Below are 19,007 nucleotides of genomic sequence, written 5' to 3' on the forward strand. Positions count from 1 at the left end.
TTTTATATTCCCGGGTCACAGAGACACCTAAGTAGGTGAATGAATCTTGGGTCACTTTAAAAGGGAAGTTCTCAAACGACGTTTGTTGTGCTAGCGTATTGATTGGAAATAATAGACTCTTGGTAAAATGTATTTTATAACCTGAGATCGCTCCAAATTTAGAAATGGTTGTCATAGCTATAGGGATAGAGGTACCTGGGTCTGACAAGAAGAGTATAAGGTCGTCGGCATACAGCGACAATTTGTGAGTCTGCCCGTCCCTGCCAATACCAGACAGGGCTGCGTTTCCCCTGAGAGCTATTGCCAGTGGTTCAAGGGCTCCCTGGAGAGTGTAAAAGCAGGGATGGTGACACAGAATTGTTTGCTCATCCGGATCCGTGAACTCACATTCGTTTCATGGACCCGTCTGGACTGGTCCTTCAGCCAAACAGCGTTGGATCCAGTCAAATCCAAATCCAATCGGGAGAATGGCGAAACAACGTCTTTTCCACTGAGAAACTCCGCTGCTCCTGTTCTTCTTTATTTGTTGTTATTGAGTCTATTTCTGCAATAACTGCACTTATGGCTGTTTAAACTCGACGAACGTTGACGTTACTGCTCGAGCCGAGACCCACGGAGGCAGCCATTACTGTTTTGCCAGCAGCGTTCCTGATTGGCCGGTTATGATGTCAACTACAAGGCAGGTCCCTGATTGGCTAGTGAACTTTGTAATTTCTTAAAGTGCCCGCCCAGGGCTGGAGGCCAGACGGAAACACAGAACGAAACAAAATGTGATTTCACGTGACCGGATGGTTTACCAGACTAGTTTAAGTCTAACACTCCCTTATGTCTCGCATAGTGAGTTGGTGAGTGAGCAAAGAGCCGGTCCCACACTGAACAATGGGCGTGAGAAGCTGTTCCAAAATCATGCACAAGGATACTTAATTTAAAATGAGGTAGCCTACTGTTAACACATTCAGTGCCACAGCGCTTCAGTAAAATTGTCTGGAGCCTGTGCCAGATTCACTTCCATTCAGTTGAAAACAGCTATAGAATTTTTTCTATTATGGCTATATTAACGGGGCTGGACTTTAATGAAAGATTGAACACTCCTGCTTCTTCCAAAGAAGAAATTTTGTTTCTAGACAGTTCCATTATGAAATTACAGCCTCTCAAAAAAGTGCACTTTCATGGGTTTTCTGTCGTTTTTTTTTTCTTTCCAAGTTATAGCCCCTTTTATGAATACCTTTTGCACTCTAATTTCGAGCACAGATCGGGTGGACTCTGGCTGGTGTTTTCTGATGTGGTGGCGTGTGGTGTGGTTTCTGTGCAGCCTGTGTGTGTCACACACCCCTCTCCCCCCCCCCCCCCCCCTCTCCACCTCTGAGCTGCGGGCTCCTCCCACACGCACAGTTTGCTTTCTCGACTCGTTTTTGCCCCGGACAGATCCCAGCTTTGCTGCGCGCATCATTTCCTTGATGGGCATCAAGGAAATGATGCGCGCTGGCAAACGCGACTGAACGAAAAGGCTTGGCCCGTTCGGCTTCGGATGCTGCCTTTCTAGGAAATCGTGTGGAGATAGATAGAAGCATAAGAGCTCAGTTGTGAGCGCGGATGCAGCCGAGCCCACTCTCGCTGTAGACGGAGCAATATATAGGCTCTGGCAGAAAGCATGCATCGGTTTCCACGGCTTTCTCCGCTGTCTCCTGTACAAAGTAAAGGATCTGAGGTGGGTGGAGCAGCTCCTGTGACGATGTTTAAGGTGGCGCCGTGTGATCCCTTGAAGGGATTCATGCTCACTGGCTGGGTACGACCTTAAACAGCAGAATTATGGAATAATATGAATTATGATTTTAGGACGTCCACAGACGTCCTTGGCACTGAACGTTACTTTTTTTTAGGACGTGCACAGACGTCCTTGGCACTGAATGTGTTAAGGAAGTGCGTGCCACATCAGAATCAGAATCAGAATCAGAAAGACTTTAATGATCCCCGGGGGGAAATTGGGACAAGTTACAGTAGCTCGCTCACAGAACACACATAGCATAAAATAAACCGTAGTAAATGCAATATTAAGCAAATAAGCAGAAAAACACAACATAGCATAGAATAACTAGTAAATGCGATAGAAGCAAAAAATAAGTAGAATGTCTAAGTAGCAAAATACAAAATACGTAGAGTAAGTATACATTCCGTGTCAATTATCATTATTGCACGTGACATATTGCACATATTGCACATATTGCACATATTGCACGTGATTTATATTAAGTCGGCTTGCCCTATACGTTACACGTGGCTCAGCCAGGCACAGTTAACCTATCGGCTGGCTCAGTCTCAGGGAGACTGAGCGTCTCCGAGGTGCTCTTTTAAGAGAGTCATTAAATAGACCAATGGCCACTGGCAGGAATGATTTCCTGTGCCTCTCCGTATTGCATCTAGGTGGAATCAGTCTCTCACTGAACGTACTCCTGTGTTTGACTAGCACGCCGTGGAGTGAGTGCGAGTCATTGTTCATGATGGAGCATAGCCTTGACAACGTTCTCTTCTCTGACACCGCAGTCAGAGAGCCCAGATCCAGCCCCACAATGTCCCTGGCCTTACGGATCAGTTTGTTGAGTCTGTTGGCATCCGCTGCCTTCAGCCTGCTGCCCCAGCACACAATAGCATACAGGAAGGCACTAGCCACTACCGACTCATAGAACATCCTCAGCATGGCCTGGCAGACGTTGAAGGACCTCAGCCGTCTCAGAAAGTAGAGACGGCTTTGCCCCTTCTTGTAGAGTGCATCAGAGTTCTTAGCCCAGTCTAGTTTATTGTCAATGTACACTCCAAGGTACTTGTAATCCTCCACTATGTCAACACTGACCCTGTGGATTGAGACAGGGGTCACCGGAGCCTTGACCCTCCTCAGGTCCACCACTAGCTCCTTTGTCTTTGACACGTTGAGCTGCAGGTGGTTCAGCTCACACCATGTGACAAAGTTGGCCACCACATCCCGATACTCATCATCGTCGCCATCTTTGATACATCCCACTATCGCAGAGTCATCAGAGAACTTCTGAAGGTGGCAAGACTCTGTCTGGTAGGTGAAGTCTGTGGTGTAGATGGTAAAGAAGAAGGGAGAGAAGACCGTCCCCTGTGGTGCTCCCGTATTGCTGACCACTCTGTCTGACACACAGTTCTGCAGGCGCACATACTGTGGTCTGCCAGACAGGTAGTCCACAATCCAGGCCACCAGGGGGGCATCCACTCGCATCGCTGTCAGCTTCTCACCCAGTAGAGCCGGCCTGATGTTGTTGAAAGCACTGCAGAAGTCGAAGAACATGACTCTCACAGTGCTGGCCGGGTTGTCAAGGTGGGCGTAGGCGCGGTTGGTAAGGTAGATGACAGCATCCTCCACTCCCAGTCGGGGCTGGTAGGCGAACTGGAGGGGGTCAAGGGATGGTTTGACCATAGGCCTGAGCTGCTCCAGGACGATTTTCTCCAGGGTCTTCATGATGTGGGACGTCAAAGCTACCGGCCTGTAGTCGTTGGAGCCACTGGGTCTTGGCTTTTTCGGTACAGGAACGATACAGGACATTTTCCACATCACGGGGACCTTTTGGAGACTCAGGCTCTTGTTGAAGATCAGCTGTAGCACATCACACAGCTGGGGGGCACAGGCTTTGAGCACCATGGGGCTGACGCCATCCGGGCCGGCTGCTTTCCTTGTGTGTAGTCTCAACAGCTGATTCTTCACCTGGACAGCTGTGATGGTCAGCGTGGGTGGGGGGGGGGGGGTGGCATCATCAGCTCTGAAGCCCTTCGGGGGGGAGGGCTCGTCACTGGGAGACAGGGTATGGCCTGGAGGATGAGGGGGGGGGGGAGGTGGGCCATCAGCCGGGGCCAGAGAGAGGGGGGGGGGAGCCGTGTGGCGGGGGCTGCTGTTTGTATACTGCAGTCAGGGGAGTCGGGGGAGGGGGCCCCCGGGCCAGCCGTATCAAATCTATTGAAAAACAAATTCAATTCGTTGGCCCGATCAACCCCCCCCCTCCACCCCCCCCACCCACCGCTTTGTTAAAGCCAGTAATGGCTTTCACACCTCTCCACACCTCCCTCATGCTGTTTTGCTGGAGCTTTGCCTCAAGCTTCGACCTGTAGCACTCTTTAGCCACTTTAATGCTCGCTTTCAGCTCCCCCTGGATGGCTCTGATCCTATCTCTATCCCCCGACCTAAATGCCCTTTTCTTGGCGTTCAGGATGGCCTTGATGTCTTTAGTTACCCAGAGCTTATTATTCGGGAAACATTTTATTTCCTTTGTGGGTATGTTGCAATCCACACAAAAGTTAATGTAGTCCGTAATGCACTCAGAGATCCCATCGATATCCCCCCCATGTGGGTCACAGAGTGCCTGCCAGTCTGTTATCTCAAAACAGGCTCCAAGAGCCTCCGCTCCTTCCTCTGACCATACCCTCACTGTCCTAGAGGTCACAGGCAGTGTTTTCACCATCTGGGTATATCTGGATCTGAGGGAGACTAGATTGTGGTCGGAGCGGCCAAGCGGGGGGAGGGGTGACGAGGAGTAGGCATCCTTCACGTTAGCATACATCAAGTCTATAGTTCTGTCGCCCCTAGTGCTACAGCTCACGTACTGTTTAAAGTTAGGCAGTGTCTTTGTCATAGTCACGTGATTAAAATCCCCCGATATCAGTACCAATGCACTCGGATGCTTAGTCTGTAGACCAGCAATGGCGTTGTGGATAGTGTCACACGCTGATGTCGGATTAGCGGAAGGGGGGATGTAAATCGCCACAACAATCACATGAGAGAACTCCCTTGGTAAATAATATGGCCGTAGTCCTACAGCTAAAAGCTCAGTGTCCGGTGAGCACAAGCGTTCTTTAATGCTGATATGAGCCGGGTTGCACCATCTGTTGTTTACGAGAATGGCAAGCCCACCTCCTTTCTTCTTACCACACAGGGTGCTGTCCCGATCTGCTCGTATCGTCTGGAATCCATCAATTGATGCATTAAAGTCCGGGATATCTTTGTTTAGCCAGGATTCCGTGAAGCACATTAAGCTGCACTCCCGAAATTCTCTCTGTGTCCTCGCCAGACCTGTTAATTCCTCCATCTTATTCGCTAACGATCTTACGTTGCCCATGATCAGAGAGGGGAGACTTGGCTTGAATCTTCTACGTTCCCTCCTTGCTTCGTTTTTCCTCTGCCCCGCTCTTCTGCCTCTTCCCCTCCTTCCACGCCGTGCGTTTCTGGTTAATTCCTCCGGAATAAGCGGCACCGATACCACCTCGGGGTTTCATTGGAGATCCTATTTATAATTTTGTGATTTGGTGTTTCACATTTCTCATGATGAGTCGGAGCACATGGGTATTGGTAAAACATACAATCCTATTCTGAGGCATTTCTTTTGACTCTTTAAGAAAAGCGTTGCCACTTACATCAAGGCATGCCACACCTGTCAGCTAACTAGTGAGCCAAATCAAACTCAAAAGTGGCCCCTCTGTATCCTGTTCCGGCTATTAGCCAGGCATTTGAGCACTAGGTCAAGGTCTGGTTCGATGTATTGGTTGGCGGTTGTGTCAGAGCACCAGATACCCAGCTGCGTATCCATTACGCACGCTTACAGCAGTCAGCTGTGTGCGCTCTCAGTCAGTTTATCTCCATCTTTAGTAGACCATAAACCTTCCAGAGTGCCCAGGGGTCACATTTTTCCTCTCATGTTTGCTCAGGTATTAAAACAGCTCAATGTCAAGCACAACCAGTCCTCTCCGTATCACGCGCAAAGCCAAGGGCGCTGGAACGTTTCCACCCCAAACATTGAAGTTGTTGACATGTGCAAATGAGTGCTGTTTAGGAGGATAGTTTACCATGGCTATTGCTAGCAGCAAGAGAGGTAACACAGGTGAGTACGGGGTTTAATCCAAACAAATTGGTTTGTGCAAAATGACTGGAAAGAGGTTGAGCCACCTCACAATTTGATTATGTAAATCGTTTCAGGCAGCAACTTTACTCCACTACAGAGTTGAAGGAAAATGTGTCTTCTGCACAGGAGCAAAATAAATGACTATGCTGTATACTGTAACCATGGAGCTGGTCGGTGTATTTTCAGCCCAGGCAACCAAGTTTAGGCTTTATTGCCTATTGTCGGTTCACCATTCCAAGATAAATTCTGGGGGCCATATACCGAGTGAAACAGCAAAGAGATTATCTCTTTGTCCAGAATGTTGATAACATCACCAACTGTGTCATGTAAACCTGTTAGAACCATTATTATGCCTGTGGGTCTCAGGAGCAGAGCACACCTGTAGACTGTGCCTCACCTGTGTCTGTTGGTAACACAGTTCCATCTGGTGAAGCATTTTGTTAGGATGGTTTGCCTATTGACTCAGCATTGTTAATACTCAGGTTGGCTTAAAGATTCTGAGGTACTTCTAGATCTAGACAGTGTTGTGGGTCACTTTAGAGCCCTGCACAGGCCTCAAATCTAGGCCCTAGCCCTGCCCGGGTCCTACATGTTGGGGCCCGAGCCCCATGCGAGCCCTACGGCTTGTCAGAATTTCGGGCCCGAGCCCGACCCCGGCTCTCTTCCCTCCCCCCAAACCTTATGTGTTTGATCACTTTCGGATAGCCTATAGCCTATCAAATCAACACTATACAAAAAAAGTGCATTAAAACACTTTGAACACCACAATGTGTCAGTTCAAACCAAAAAAAACTAAAAACAGGCAGGCCCGGCCCCGGCCCTATGATGTGAAAATCGCCCCCGGGCCCCCTCAGGCTCAGGCCAGAATGCAGGGCTCTAGGTCACTTGTCTGAAACACAGCGCACAAAGTTGGTAGAGCTTATACGTAGTATCTAAGTTTGTTTGGAGATGTGCCATCTTGTACACGTGATGGAACACGATATTGAAATAGGAGATGCAAAACCCATAAAACAGCAGTTTTACAGAGTCAGTCCAGAGAACCGCAAATGTTTGGATTCTGAAATTGATTATATATCCCTCACGTATGCTTCCCTTATTTGCTATCGTCTCAGAGCTGGACCATAACACTCAGAAGAACCATTATTGTTTCCATAGCGTACATGGGTGTGCACAACACACAACAACAAAAATGTGTATATTGTACTGGCGCCCAGTACAATATAGTAACTGGGCTAATAGCGGACTCTTGTGGACATGAATCACAATTGCAGGCAGAGGATTATGGAATATTATAGCTGGAGTTCAGTAGTGGTCCTGCCTGGTGAGTTGCTGTTCGACTCGACACCACCTCCGGACCATGTTTCCTTTGAGACAAAGAGAGTGCAACAGAGCTGCCTGCACATGGCATCACACCCGGTTCCGCCCCTGAAAGCCACCACGGCAGCACTCGCCTCAATGGTTTCAGCTTCCACCAGGACGACATGTCGCCAACCACTGCAGCAGCTCAATAGACCTTTCTCACGGGGGCCATTTTGTGTCGTAATGGCAGGGTAAACACAGGTGCAAGCAACACACTAATGAGGGTTTCCAATTTCCATGATTGGAAGTTGGAAACGCTCATTAGTGTTTTGCCCAATTTCGACACAAAATGGCCCCCGTGAGAAGGGTCTATCTGCCGTCATGACAGCTCTTGCCACAACAGCTCCCACCATGGTTCCAGCTCCAACGGCCATCACTACTATACTCCAACAGCCTCCACTACGGCTCCAACCCAACAGCACGCAGCGCGAAGCTCCCGGTGGCCGCCATGCGTCTTTGCTCCAGTCCCCACGTCTCAGACTTTTTCTTCCCGCAAGTGCCTGTCTCCCGCCCCACACCGAGCTTGTTTCTGTAGCCTAAACAACACATGCAGTATGTGGTGTCAAAGGAAGAGGTTGCCCGTCTCCACATTCCTGACACTTGTACAATATGTACAGTATAAACAAAACATATAAAAGAAAGTAAATACATGCTGCAAGAGTGTATCCACACACACACACACACACACACACACACACGCACGCACGCACGCACGCACGCACGCACACACACACACACACACACACACACACACACACAACCACACACACACACACACACACACACACACGCACACACACACACACACACACACACACACACACACACACACACACAAGCCTGCACAGAGAAATAACCACAGGCATTCACAAACACCATACATAGACACAAACAGCTATTATGGACATTGGGCACATAGCCTACTGTGCAGACGCTGCCTCCCCATCAACACATCACACACACATGGCAGGGGGTGAGGACAGGGTCACTTCGACAGGTGAGGAATACAACCACAGGGACCAGGGTGTTCTTACATCAAGAAACCAAACTCCTCTCATTGGACCTCAGGATAGAAACCCTCACTGCTGAGATGAAGGAGTAACCTGATCAATCTAATCTTGTCAAGTGGCTGGGTGTTCATCAATGCTTGTGTCAAAGGATGTAATCCATTTGGAGTCTTGGATTATGTGAGTAAGATCAGCAAGAGGTGATGATAGTTGTTAGGTGTTAAATTCCCCATCATCAATGTTGCCAATTCCATGGCTATGTCTAAAATTCATACGGCATACCATTTTACAGTATAGCATTATGCAGCATATCATCATTATCACTGATGAGTGAATCCATGTGCCATCCATCCCTTATTGATTTATCTTATTAAATAAAGAGAAACAGAGAAGGTTTTTTAGTTTTGTGGCAATTCGATTTTTTTGATATTTTTTTATTAATTAAGAATACAGCTTTATTGTGTCTATTATTGAATCTAAAAAAATCTCCACATGCTTGTAATCACTTGGTATTTGCTATACAATGAGTATACAATTGTGTACAGTAACTCAATAGCAGGAAGTTGTCCCTTTGCACATTCATTGTATAGCTGTTCAAATAATGAATTTACCTGTAGCCCATCTTATTTACCTGGCTGAGGAAGCGTCTGTTCTGATCGATGAAGACGGGTCGGGTGTAAACAAACACTGATGGAGTGCCAGTGCGTCTGGGCAGGGCCGACACCCTCAGAGCCTCCTGGACACGGTTTCTCACCAATAGGGCAGCAGTGTGGCTGCCTGCCAGAGAGGCCTGGGACAGTGAAAGGGTGCAGGAAACACATCACTATAATCTGAAATCCAACGCTTGAAAAATGATGACTGCATGTGAGGGGGGGAAGGGGGGCGGAGATTATCATGGCCTTATCTCTCCTGAGTGAACAATGGTTTAAATTGCTGCTCTCATTTGGCTCAATTGGCTACTAAATGCATTTTTATCCAGCACTTTTTAATCTAATTTTTAATGTAATTTTTTTTACTTTTTAATGCATTTTTTACTTGTGTAATTGTTATATTCTGTTTTTACTGTTGTTGACTATACGTGCTATTATGTTGCTGTCTCTTTTTTAACCCTGTCCACTTGCTGCTGTAGCACTGAAATTTCCCCTTGTGGGACAAATAAAGGATTATCTGATCTTATCTTATCTTATCTGTTCCATTGTGTGTTTGTAAATTAATGGTATTCATGGTAATAATGGCTTTATCTCTGAATATTAAAGATGAGGGAAGAACATCCCTACCTGCAGGTAGACAGAGGGTAGATGAACATCCCTACCTGCAGGTAGACAGAGGGGTAGAGGGCTGTGCTGGCCTCCCACAGCCATAGCAGCTCATCGTTCTGCCCCCTCACCTCCTTGGAACACTGGCCTGTGTACCCCGGCTCCTGCCAGCCGTAGTTGTAGCAGTTAGGGAACAGGTAAAACCCCCAGAGATAGTTGGGTCTCATAGCTCTGCCCAGAGCCAAGATCCTCGACATGAAGCTCCTGGCTGCCACCTAGCGTGGAAGGAAGGAAGGAAGAAAGAAAGAAAGAAAGAAAGAAAGAAAGAAAGAAAGAAAGAAAGAAAGAAAGAAAGAAAGAAAGGGATGGATGGATGGAGGGTACTAAGCAAATTACAAGCAAAGGAAGGAAAATAAGATACAAGTGAGGAAAGATGGATGGTAGGGTAGAAAGGAAGGCATAACTGACAAGCAAAGCATAAATAAGGTGACAAGAATAAAATAAGGGAAAAGGAGTGGGTTGAGGGAAGGGGAGAGTTGTCCATCATCAATCAAACATTTCACAGCTGTCACTCACTAATTAGTTTCATCAGTCTGTTCTGACCTGGAACTGCTGCTTGGCTTTTGCTGTGGCCTGCTGTGCTGTGAGGGAGTGGTCTATCTCCATGGCGTGGGCCACTGACAAGGCCTGGTAGATTCTCTTCGTGCCCCAGTTTCTGTCCCATATGGGGCGCCACTCCTCCCAGTCTATCACGGCCAGACCACGGGTGGTCCTGGGGGAGAAGAAGAGAAGAGGCAAGAGGGAATGGAGGAGACAAGAGGGATGAAAAGGAAATTAAAAATCAGCGTCAAACACCTCAGGCCAAAAGAAAAAAGAATGACAAACAAAGAATCAAGTGAATTTTCGAGGGTCTCACCTGGATGGAATATAGTAGTTAATATCTGCTCTAGCCTTGTTCATACTGGCCTTCAGGTTACCTCTCTGAGGGATGCCACCATAGAAGTGTTTCCTGCCAGAATGGTCTACATGTGGGTAAAGACCCAGGCGGTCTGTGTAGAACAGAGACAGGAACTGGCCTGGTACCTACAGAGGGAACAAGATGATGCAGTTAATCAAACTTACAATTACAGATGGATATAGTAAAGATACTTTCAGGAAGAAATAAAATTGTTGAGTAACTGAAGGATATTCTTCTTAGCAATAGATACAGTCGGTCTGTGTGGGAATGCCCACAAAATGTTACTACGGGTAAAACCCCCCATATATCTCAATGGGCTGACTCACCAAAGGACGGTGCTGCAGCTCTACACTACAGGATTGGGGATTCAAAAGCAGGTACATAGACGTCTGTTCAGATGTTGCGTTCACTGCAGGGGTTGAATCCCTGATCCTGTCTGCCTGGGCTGGGCTAGCAGCTAAATGCTAACTCTGCTGCATTGGAAGAACTGGAGAATTTACCCCACACTGATCCATTAAATACGCGTCTATGACGAGACACTGATTGAATCTATGAAACTACAAAGCAAAAGCAAAAGAGGCGACAACCTGAGAATTTGTTGCATGAAATTGGTGCACAAGAAGCAGATTCCTTGTTCTTTGCAGGATAAACAGAATCCTTCATTAATACAGGTGGGGAACACTTTTTCTTCCTTCAGTTGAGGTGCCAAGGATCAAAGCTCTTAACCACCTGCTGATCTGGAGCTTCTCAATGGCCATGCAGCAGCAGAAGACTAATGGTAAATTCTCACAAGGCCATTTTTGGGCGCGAGAGTTCATGTTGCTTCCCAGTATTGGACGTTGGATAGGTGTGCTTCAATATTGGTTCCTTGCTGCACCTGATTAGGCGGACACTGTCACTCGCTGGCCTGTCTGCCCCACGGATTTCAATAGAAACATGGCGGCTCATTTGCAAACCTTTTATATTATGAAAATAGTTCACCCAAATGTGTTTCAGAAAATATTTCAGGCAAGAAATAAGCCATAGCCTCCTAAGTCCCCCGGGGTTCCTGCGAGGACATCACATTTTGGCGTTTCTACACTATAATACTTATTTCTGCTGAACTCAGACCTTGTCCTAAACTTGGGGACACCTAAGCTACAATTTTGTCATAGTAGAAGAAGAAAAATCGACTTCCTGTCAATACAAGATGGCTAGCATATCAACCAAATCCTGCTACCAGCACTCCCGAGACAAACATGGCCAAGGTAATAAACCTGATCAAATTGTATGGATGAAACTTGTTGATTTATGCTTATAGGACTCTTTGAAGTTTGTAAAGGCATGCAGGTTTGATTTTTTTTTGCATTAGTAACAAAGTACAGTGTTGCTAAAGTTGAAGCACTTGTGCGAGGACAGTGGGTTAATCTTTCCTAAGTTGAAGCACTTGTGCGAGGACGGTGGGTTAATCTTTCCTAAGTTGAAGCACTTGTGCGAGGACAGTGGGTTAATCTTTCATAAGTTGAAGCACTTGTGCGAGGACAGTGGGTTAATCTTTCTAGATTAGAATCTAGATTTATTCTAGGGGCTACTTATGATGTGCTGCCATCTCCCCAGAACTTAAATCAGTGGTTGGGCGAGGATGGTGCCTGCCCGTTGTGTTCTAGTGTATGTACATTGAGGCATATACTGTCAGGGTGTAAGGTCAGTCTCTCCCAGGGGTGATACACCTGGCGTCACAACCAGGTGTTGAAATGTTTGGCAGCTGCAGTTGAGGAAAAGCGGCTAGAAGTAAATTCTCTAGTTGCTAGCAAAGAGACTAGACAGATCAAATTTGTACGTGAGGGAGAAAAGATTAGACCAATTAAGGTCAGGCACAAGTTAGGGCAGCTAAGTGTAGGTGGAGCCTGGGAAATGAGAGTTGACTTGAATGAACAGCTAGTCATCCCAGCATATATAGTTAGCACCCGGCTACGTCCGGACTTGTTACTGTGGTCTGAGGTAGAGAAGAGAGTTTATTTTATCGAACTCACAGTCCCGTGGGAAGATCGAGTTGAGGAGGCTTATGAGCGCAAGAAAGCTAGGTATGCTGAAATGGCAGCAGAGGCAGAGCAGCGAGGTTGGAGGGCTCGAGTGCGGCCTGTAGAGGTGGGCTGCCGTGGTTTTGTGGCAAAGTCCGTTATTGCCTTACTAACTGAGTTGGGCATTCGGGGACGGAGCCTGAAACTTGCGGTTAGCAACATGTCTCAGGCAGCAGAACGAGCAAGTGAATGGCTGTGGATAAGGAGGAAACATGCTAGCTGGGGAGCTCGCTAAGGTTAGATTGATTGTTTGTTGTTGGTCATGATTAACGGTCCGCATCAACAGGGCTGAATCATTGACGGTGGTGGTGTAGTTAGGGATTGTTTGTTGTTGGTCATGATTAACGGTCCGCATCAACAGGGCTGAATCATTGACAGTGGTGGTGTAGTTAGGGATTATTTGTTGTTGGTCATGATTAACGGTCCGCATCAACAGGGCTGAATCATTGACAGTGGTGGTGTAGTCAGGAATGTCATACCGAACCGACCTGGATAGCTAGGTTTAGATAGTGAGGTAATATGCAGTTGTGCGGTGGTAGCATGGAGGGGGGTGTTTCCAGGACGCTGGATTACACCGTTAAGCCTTCTTGAGGTGTCGTGGGCCTAACTTAACGAAACGTCGGTGAAGGAAGGTGCCCACTTGAAAACCCCAATGACATGCTTCATACTGCTGTTGGCTAGGGTAGGTAACTGGTGATTTGTGTCTTGTTTATTAGTTTGTTAGCCTGTTAGCTTGTTTTATTCTGGATTGGGCTTCTAAATGTGTTTTTCCTCGGATTTTGGCACAAGGGATAGTAACATCTTGTCCTGTGTATTAATTAATATTTCCATTTTCCGAGCTGAAGATGTAAGTGAGAAAACATTGTTTGGGGAGATAAGGGAAGACACTATAATAGTTTACAAGAGTCTAAATAGTTATTGGGTGTGGTATAAAATATAAATATAAACAATACATATCAATTATAAATATAAATAATAAATACTATAAATCATACATATTTTTATGTGTTTTTTGTGTTTCCAGGGCATGTTGATCTGACAGCAGCTGAAAAATTGCTGTATCGGATAACAGGCAACCTCTGGAGGATGTTTTTCTGCAGACATTTTATTTTTGCACAGCCATGATAGGCATTCAACTAAAGAGAAATACTGTATTACAAGTTGGTGACTTTATTGTGTTAACGGAAAAATTGCACCAGTGACCTTATGTGAGGACATCATTTTTTAACTATTTAGGGGTTCAAGCCCTGAAGGGGCTGAAACCCTATTGTTTTTGTGCCGGTTTATTATTATTATTCTTTTTCATCTGCCCCGACGCAAATTCCCGTGAGTTGGTAAATGGCAGAGACCTGAGATTTGGCCCAATGACAGATAATGTTGGCAGGTAGCTGCTCAAGAAAGATTTTTCGAATCGGCCTGAAGGTGGCGCTATAATCGACGGTTTTACGTTAAAGGCCATAACTTCCACGCCGTTGGTCCGATTTTCAAACTTTTTTTTCCCAGATGTTCAGGTGAACCTGCTCTACAAGTTTGCCATAAGGACCCTCAATGTCCGTCTGGAAAGTTTTTGAGATATTTGGAAAAGTTTGGAAAACACATTTTTGACATCTCCTCCTAGACCGTTGGACCGATTTGCACCAGAATCGCCAGGAAGCCTCTCTGGAGCAAGCTCTACAAACTGCCTTTTTGAAACCTTTGAAATCTCCTTTAGTTTCAGAGATATTGATCGTTAAAGTTGTGAGAGGGCGTGGCCTCACAGCTAAATTGTCATAACATTATGACCGATTAAGGAATCTTCACGAAACTTGCTGGGGATCTTCGGAGACCATCCCAGACCATGCGTGTCAAATCTTGTGCAATTCGGCCAAAAGGGGGCGCCATAAACGCCAGAAATGGGCGTGGCTTAACACAAAAAAGGCTGTAACTCCACACCTGTTTGTCCAATGATCGCAAAACTTGTCAGATATATCAAGGAGGATGTCCTAGTCAGAATCAGAAGCTTTGTCATCTGCGCAAGGCTTGAACCCCGCCCATCGCCGCTTGCGGCTATATTTTCTACTTACTTTTTTTTTTTTTTTAATGTTTTATTAGTACTTCGTTTTCCAAAGTAATCCCAAATAGCAAAGATAAATCCAAATCCAATGCAGCTAATGGGGTCGGGATAGAGTTAGTTGCTGAATCTGTCTTCATTTTATATCGGCAATGGTAGTTTAAAAATTTGCACACAGGTTTCCAGAGTTTCCAGAGGCGGCGAGTCACGGCTGTGTTGGGCAGCTCTAACATTTGACTATGTCTCTATATTTGAATGTGATGCAGGGTGGTGCTGAAATAGTCAAATATTCTGTGGATGACAGAAGGTTAAACTCCATTCCGAAGCTTTGTTTCATCTTACCTTAGCAGGTGTGGCCACTCCTTTGAAGGGTGAGGTGTCCAGTGAGATGTTGTACCTGTTACACACCAGGTCAGGGATGTTCCAGCTGACGAAGAACGGCTGGTGCTCAAACAGCGGACCTGTGGTGTGGGGGAGAGGAGGAGGTGGAGGTAGTCTGGGCTGAAAAGGGGTTGTTGTTTCAGGCGGCGATGAAGAGGTTTTGGGGAGAGCGGTAGGTGAGGTTTTGGCAAGAGGAGGCGGTGATGTTTCAGAGGTGAAAGGCTGCAACGTTGTGGGAAGAGGAGATGTCGCAGCAGGAGAGGAAACCCGGTGGGTTTGTTGAGGAGGTATCGTGGGCTGAGGGGAAGCGGTTGGAGGTAGAGAGGAAGACGGCGAGCTTGTGGGAAGAGGAGGTGGTGAGGTTGAGCTAGAGGGAGGAAATGGTGAAGTTGATGATGAGGAAGGAGATGGTGAAGTTTTGCCAACAGGAGGCAGAAGTGCATCTGTGCATTCAGGAGGTTTGACAGGGTAAGGAGGAACAGTTGTAGAGGGAGACAGTGATATTTTGGACAGAGGAGATGGGGAGACTTTGCGCAGGGGCGCTTGCGTGGTTTTGAGGGGTAGAGTCATAAATTTGCAAGGAAGGGCCAGCAACTTGTTGGGATGAGGGGAAATGGGTTTTTGAAGAGGGGTTTTAAGAGAGAAAGGTTTGAAGTGTCGAGGAGGAGGAGCATGTTTAGGGGGACGAGGAGGATGGCGAGGTCTGGGGCGACAACGGACTGGGTTGGGATACAGATAGGCTGATTTACAAAGACGAGGGGGGGTGAGGGTTTTTGTAGAAGCTGTGGGTGTGGTAATGGGAAGACCTGTGAGAAGTGAAGCTGATGTTTTGGAGGTAGCGGGTAGCAATTTGGGGGCATATAGAGTTGTAACAGAAGTTTTTGTTGAAGAAGTCAGGGAGATGGCAGTAAGAGAAGTGTAGGTTGGAGTTTGTGTGAAGGTGGACGATTTTTGGATTGCAGGAGTAGTGAAAGAGGTGGGGCTGGTAGGTGCACGGTTTAAAGTTGATATGGTTGTGTTGCCGATGGGAGGGGCGGTGGCAGCGGTCATTGTACTCGGGACAGAAAGTGCGAGAGAAGGCCAAAGAGAGAGGATGAGAACTGAGGAGAGAGAGAGAGTCAGATGGGTAAGGAGGGATGGGGCAAGTGAGAGAAGCAGCAACACACAGCCTCTGCTCTTCTGTGGGATTGAAACCATCCTTTCCCTTGGCTGAAGAGACACTGAATGAAAAAAACAAACAAACAAACAAACAGCCCCAATCAAACACAATATTTCTCTGTAAAATGCTAACAGGTTTCATTGCTACTACAGTAGATAATGTCCTTTCCACTGGGGAAGGAAGAATATAATGAAACTTCCATGAGCAATGGAATTTGATCCTCTCAAGATATTCAAAATAAAATGTTGACTGAACATAAAGAGATATGCAACGATAGTATAGAGCTAACTGATGTCCCCAAGCTATAGAGGCACAGTGACGAACAGCTGTTGTTTCTAAATGTCTGACTCTTTACCATAGTTTCTTTACTTTGCATGTATATAAATAAATTAAATTTAAATAAATACACAATAATAATGGAAAAGCTTCTCAAGTCTTTTCACTGAAGCCGTGGCATTATTGTGCCAGCCTCAGTGCTGGACACCATCAAAAGCCTGCCACGAAGAGGGCAAACATCATTTCACAGGCTCTTCATCAGACCCAGCTGTCAGATCTGATCTGAGATCGGAGATCCTCACTATCCACTGTCCCACAAGACTGTTCTTGTTTGCCAATTGTAACATGAATCATGAGTTTTTTTTCTCTCATGACTCAAGCACAGTCCCACCAACTGCCGTCCAATCTGTCAAGCCTGGCATGGTTTCACTTCCTCATTCTCTCCCTCACTGTCCTTCCCATGCCAACCTAAACCACAAACTAGAGCTCAAAACCATGATGTGAACTCATCTCTTCCATCTTGCCCATCCTAACTAGACACACGTCCACCTTGCCAACCATAAACCACAAACACCCCAGAAATCCTGACATGGATTTTATGTCCTCAAACTATGCCAACCATAACCTTAAGATGTTAGACCCCTTGCCAACCGAAAACAAACTCTCTATGGCCAACCCAAACTCTGACCCAACGCAGAAACAAAAAAGACAGTACCTGGACATCCCTTCAGTGGAGCCGCCTCACCACAAGATCCCTTGATGTGATGATTAATGTCTAGATCAAGGCAAATACACATCCAAGGGTATAGCAACTTTGGAGAAAAGAGAGTGAAAGTGAGAATGCCTTTACAAAAACATGATCCAGTGTCAGTTAGGAGACGAGTCCAGAGGAGACGAGAGGAAAGAGGCAGAGGGGCCGATCTGTGGACATGGATGCACTCTGCACTTTGTTATTTGTCTCGGACTGAATCGTCTTGTTATGATCGTCCTGTGCCAAGTTTGACTTGGAGCAGTGGAGGAAGGCACACCTGGGTGTGAAGTTATGGAGCGTGCACTCACTGCCTTCAGAGGGTAGCACAATGTTTGGCCAGGCCATGTCTGTGGAGCTCAGACTGTTATTGAGCTGGTGTTGATGTTGGTGCCTGCAGATTGAGGGTTAGGGTTTAGGGTTATGGAACAGGAATTTACTTACTCTGAATTATTTTTTATGCTGCACTATCAAAGCATTTATATTTTATAGTGTCATACGAAATTTACTCTGATAATGGGAATAACTTGGATAATGGGAATAATGGAGAAGGCAAGTGGAAAAAGCTATAATCAAGTACATAAAAAGTTATATAGCATCTACAATGCATAACAGAACAGAGAACAAAACAGGTAGGAACAACAAAGTAATAAAGCGACATTTGAGACTACCTGACTCACATGGTACAACCACAAGCACAAAACATACACAGTGCAAACAGATAGCAGTCACACTATGGCCTGTAGGCTATAGTCTCATTTGACATTTCTTTTGAAGAACATGTAAGTCTGCCACCTCCATGTATCACATTGGCAGCTAGACTCAAACTGCTGTGGTTGCTACAAACCTACATAAATTAGCTGGTGAAATTAACCATTCAGTCAATGACTAATCAGTCTTTGAGTGTATGGTTGTGTTGTTAAATGTTTCATTGTTTGTGTTTGTTGCCCGCGCACACACGCGCTCACACCTGCACACATATTCACTCCACTTGTCCCACACAAAGGACCACAATGGAAACAAGCCCTTGGGCTTTATTGTGTTTTATTCCTTTTGATCAATATTTTTGTTGTATTGTCTTGCACAATTCTGCTCTTATTGAATCAATAAAGTTATCAATCAATCAATCAATCAATCAAACACTTGCCATTGGGGAGCTTAGAAAATAAGTTATAGTTTCATGCACTGGTTGGCTTATTCACTGGTGAGCAGGAACAAGGCTGTTAGAAATTATATGATGATTAAGAGAGTTTCTGAATAAGACTAACTAGACACTTTTTTAGGCTTCAACAAACAACTAGGAAAGGAAAGGAAGGGAAAGGAAAGGAAAGGAAAGGAAAGGAAAGGAAAAGAAAGGAAAGGAAAGGAAAGGAAAGGAAAGGAAAGGAAAAGAAAAGAAAGGAAAGGAAAGGAAAGGAAAGGAAAGGAAAGGAAAGGAAAACGGCCCAAATCGGGCTTCAAACAGCTCAAATCTGGCTTCAAACAGCCCAAATTGGGCTTCAAACGGCTCAAATTGGGCTTCAAATGGCCCAAATTTTTCGCCGCCGCCCTACGGACGCCGGCACGCGCGACGGCCCGTATCGGCCTGGCCTGCTTGCTATCTAATGCCCGGCCTGAATTAGAATCCCAGTCCGCCTCTGGGTTCAATAACCACTGGGGCAACATAACATAACACAATTGTATGCGTTAATTTGTACATCCATAGAGTCATTCGCCTTAGATCACAGCATCCATCAAAAGGCATGTTAAGAAATAAAAATAGCATGTTAGCATGAGCAACCGTCTTATGAGAGAGCAGGTGGCTCATTTTGTTACAGATTATGTTGGGCACAGCACCTGTCTGTGTG

At 46.1% G+C, this 19,007-nt stretch overlaps 1 protein-coding gene across 1 annotated transcript in view; it reads right to left on the minus strand.

Moving 5' to 3' along the window:
- spam1 (sperm adhesion molecule 1) overlaps positions 1-19,007 on the minus strand; it is a gene marked incomplete at both ends in the record, with an annotated part of 31,346 nt that overhangs the window by 9,045 nt on the left and 3,294 nt on the right. Inside the window, 6 exons of the mRNA XM_083662052.1 lie at positions 8,904-9,062; positions 9,585-9,803; positions 10,132-10,300; positions 10,445-10,611; positions 14,939-15,057; positions 15,245-15,344. Coding sequence (XP_083518178.1) covers positions 8,904-9,062; positions 9,585-9,803; positions 10,132-10,300; positions 10,445-10,611; positions 14,939-15,057; positions 15,245-15,344 — 933 coding nt within the window. The remainder of the gene's footprint in view (positions 1-8,903; positions 9,063-9,584; positions 9,804-10,131; positions 10,301-10,444; positions 10,612-14,938; positions 15,058-15,244; positions 15,345-19,007) is intronic.

Source organism: Poromitra crassiceps (genome assembly GCF_964638095.1).
Source record: "Poromitra crassiceps genome assembly, chromosome: 2".
NCBI lineage: Eukaryota > Metazoa > Chordata > Actinopteri > Beryciformes > Melamphaidae > Poromitra > Poromitra crassiceps.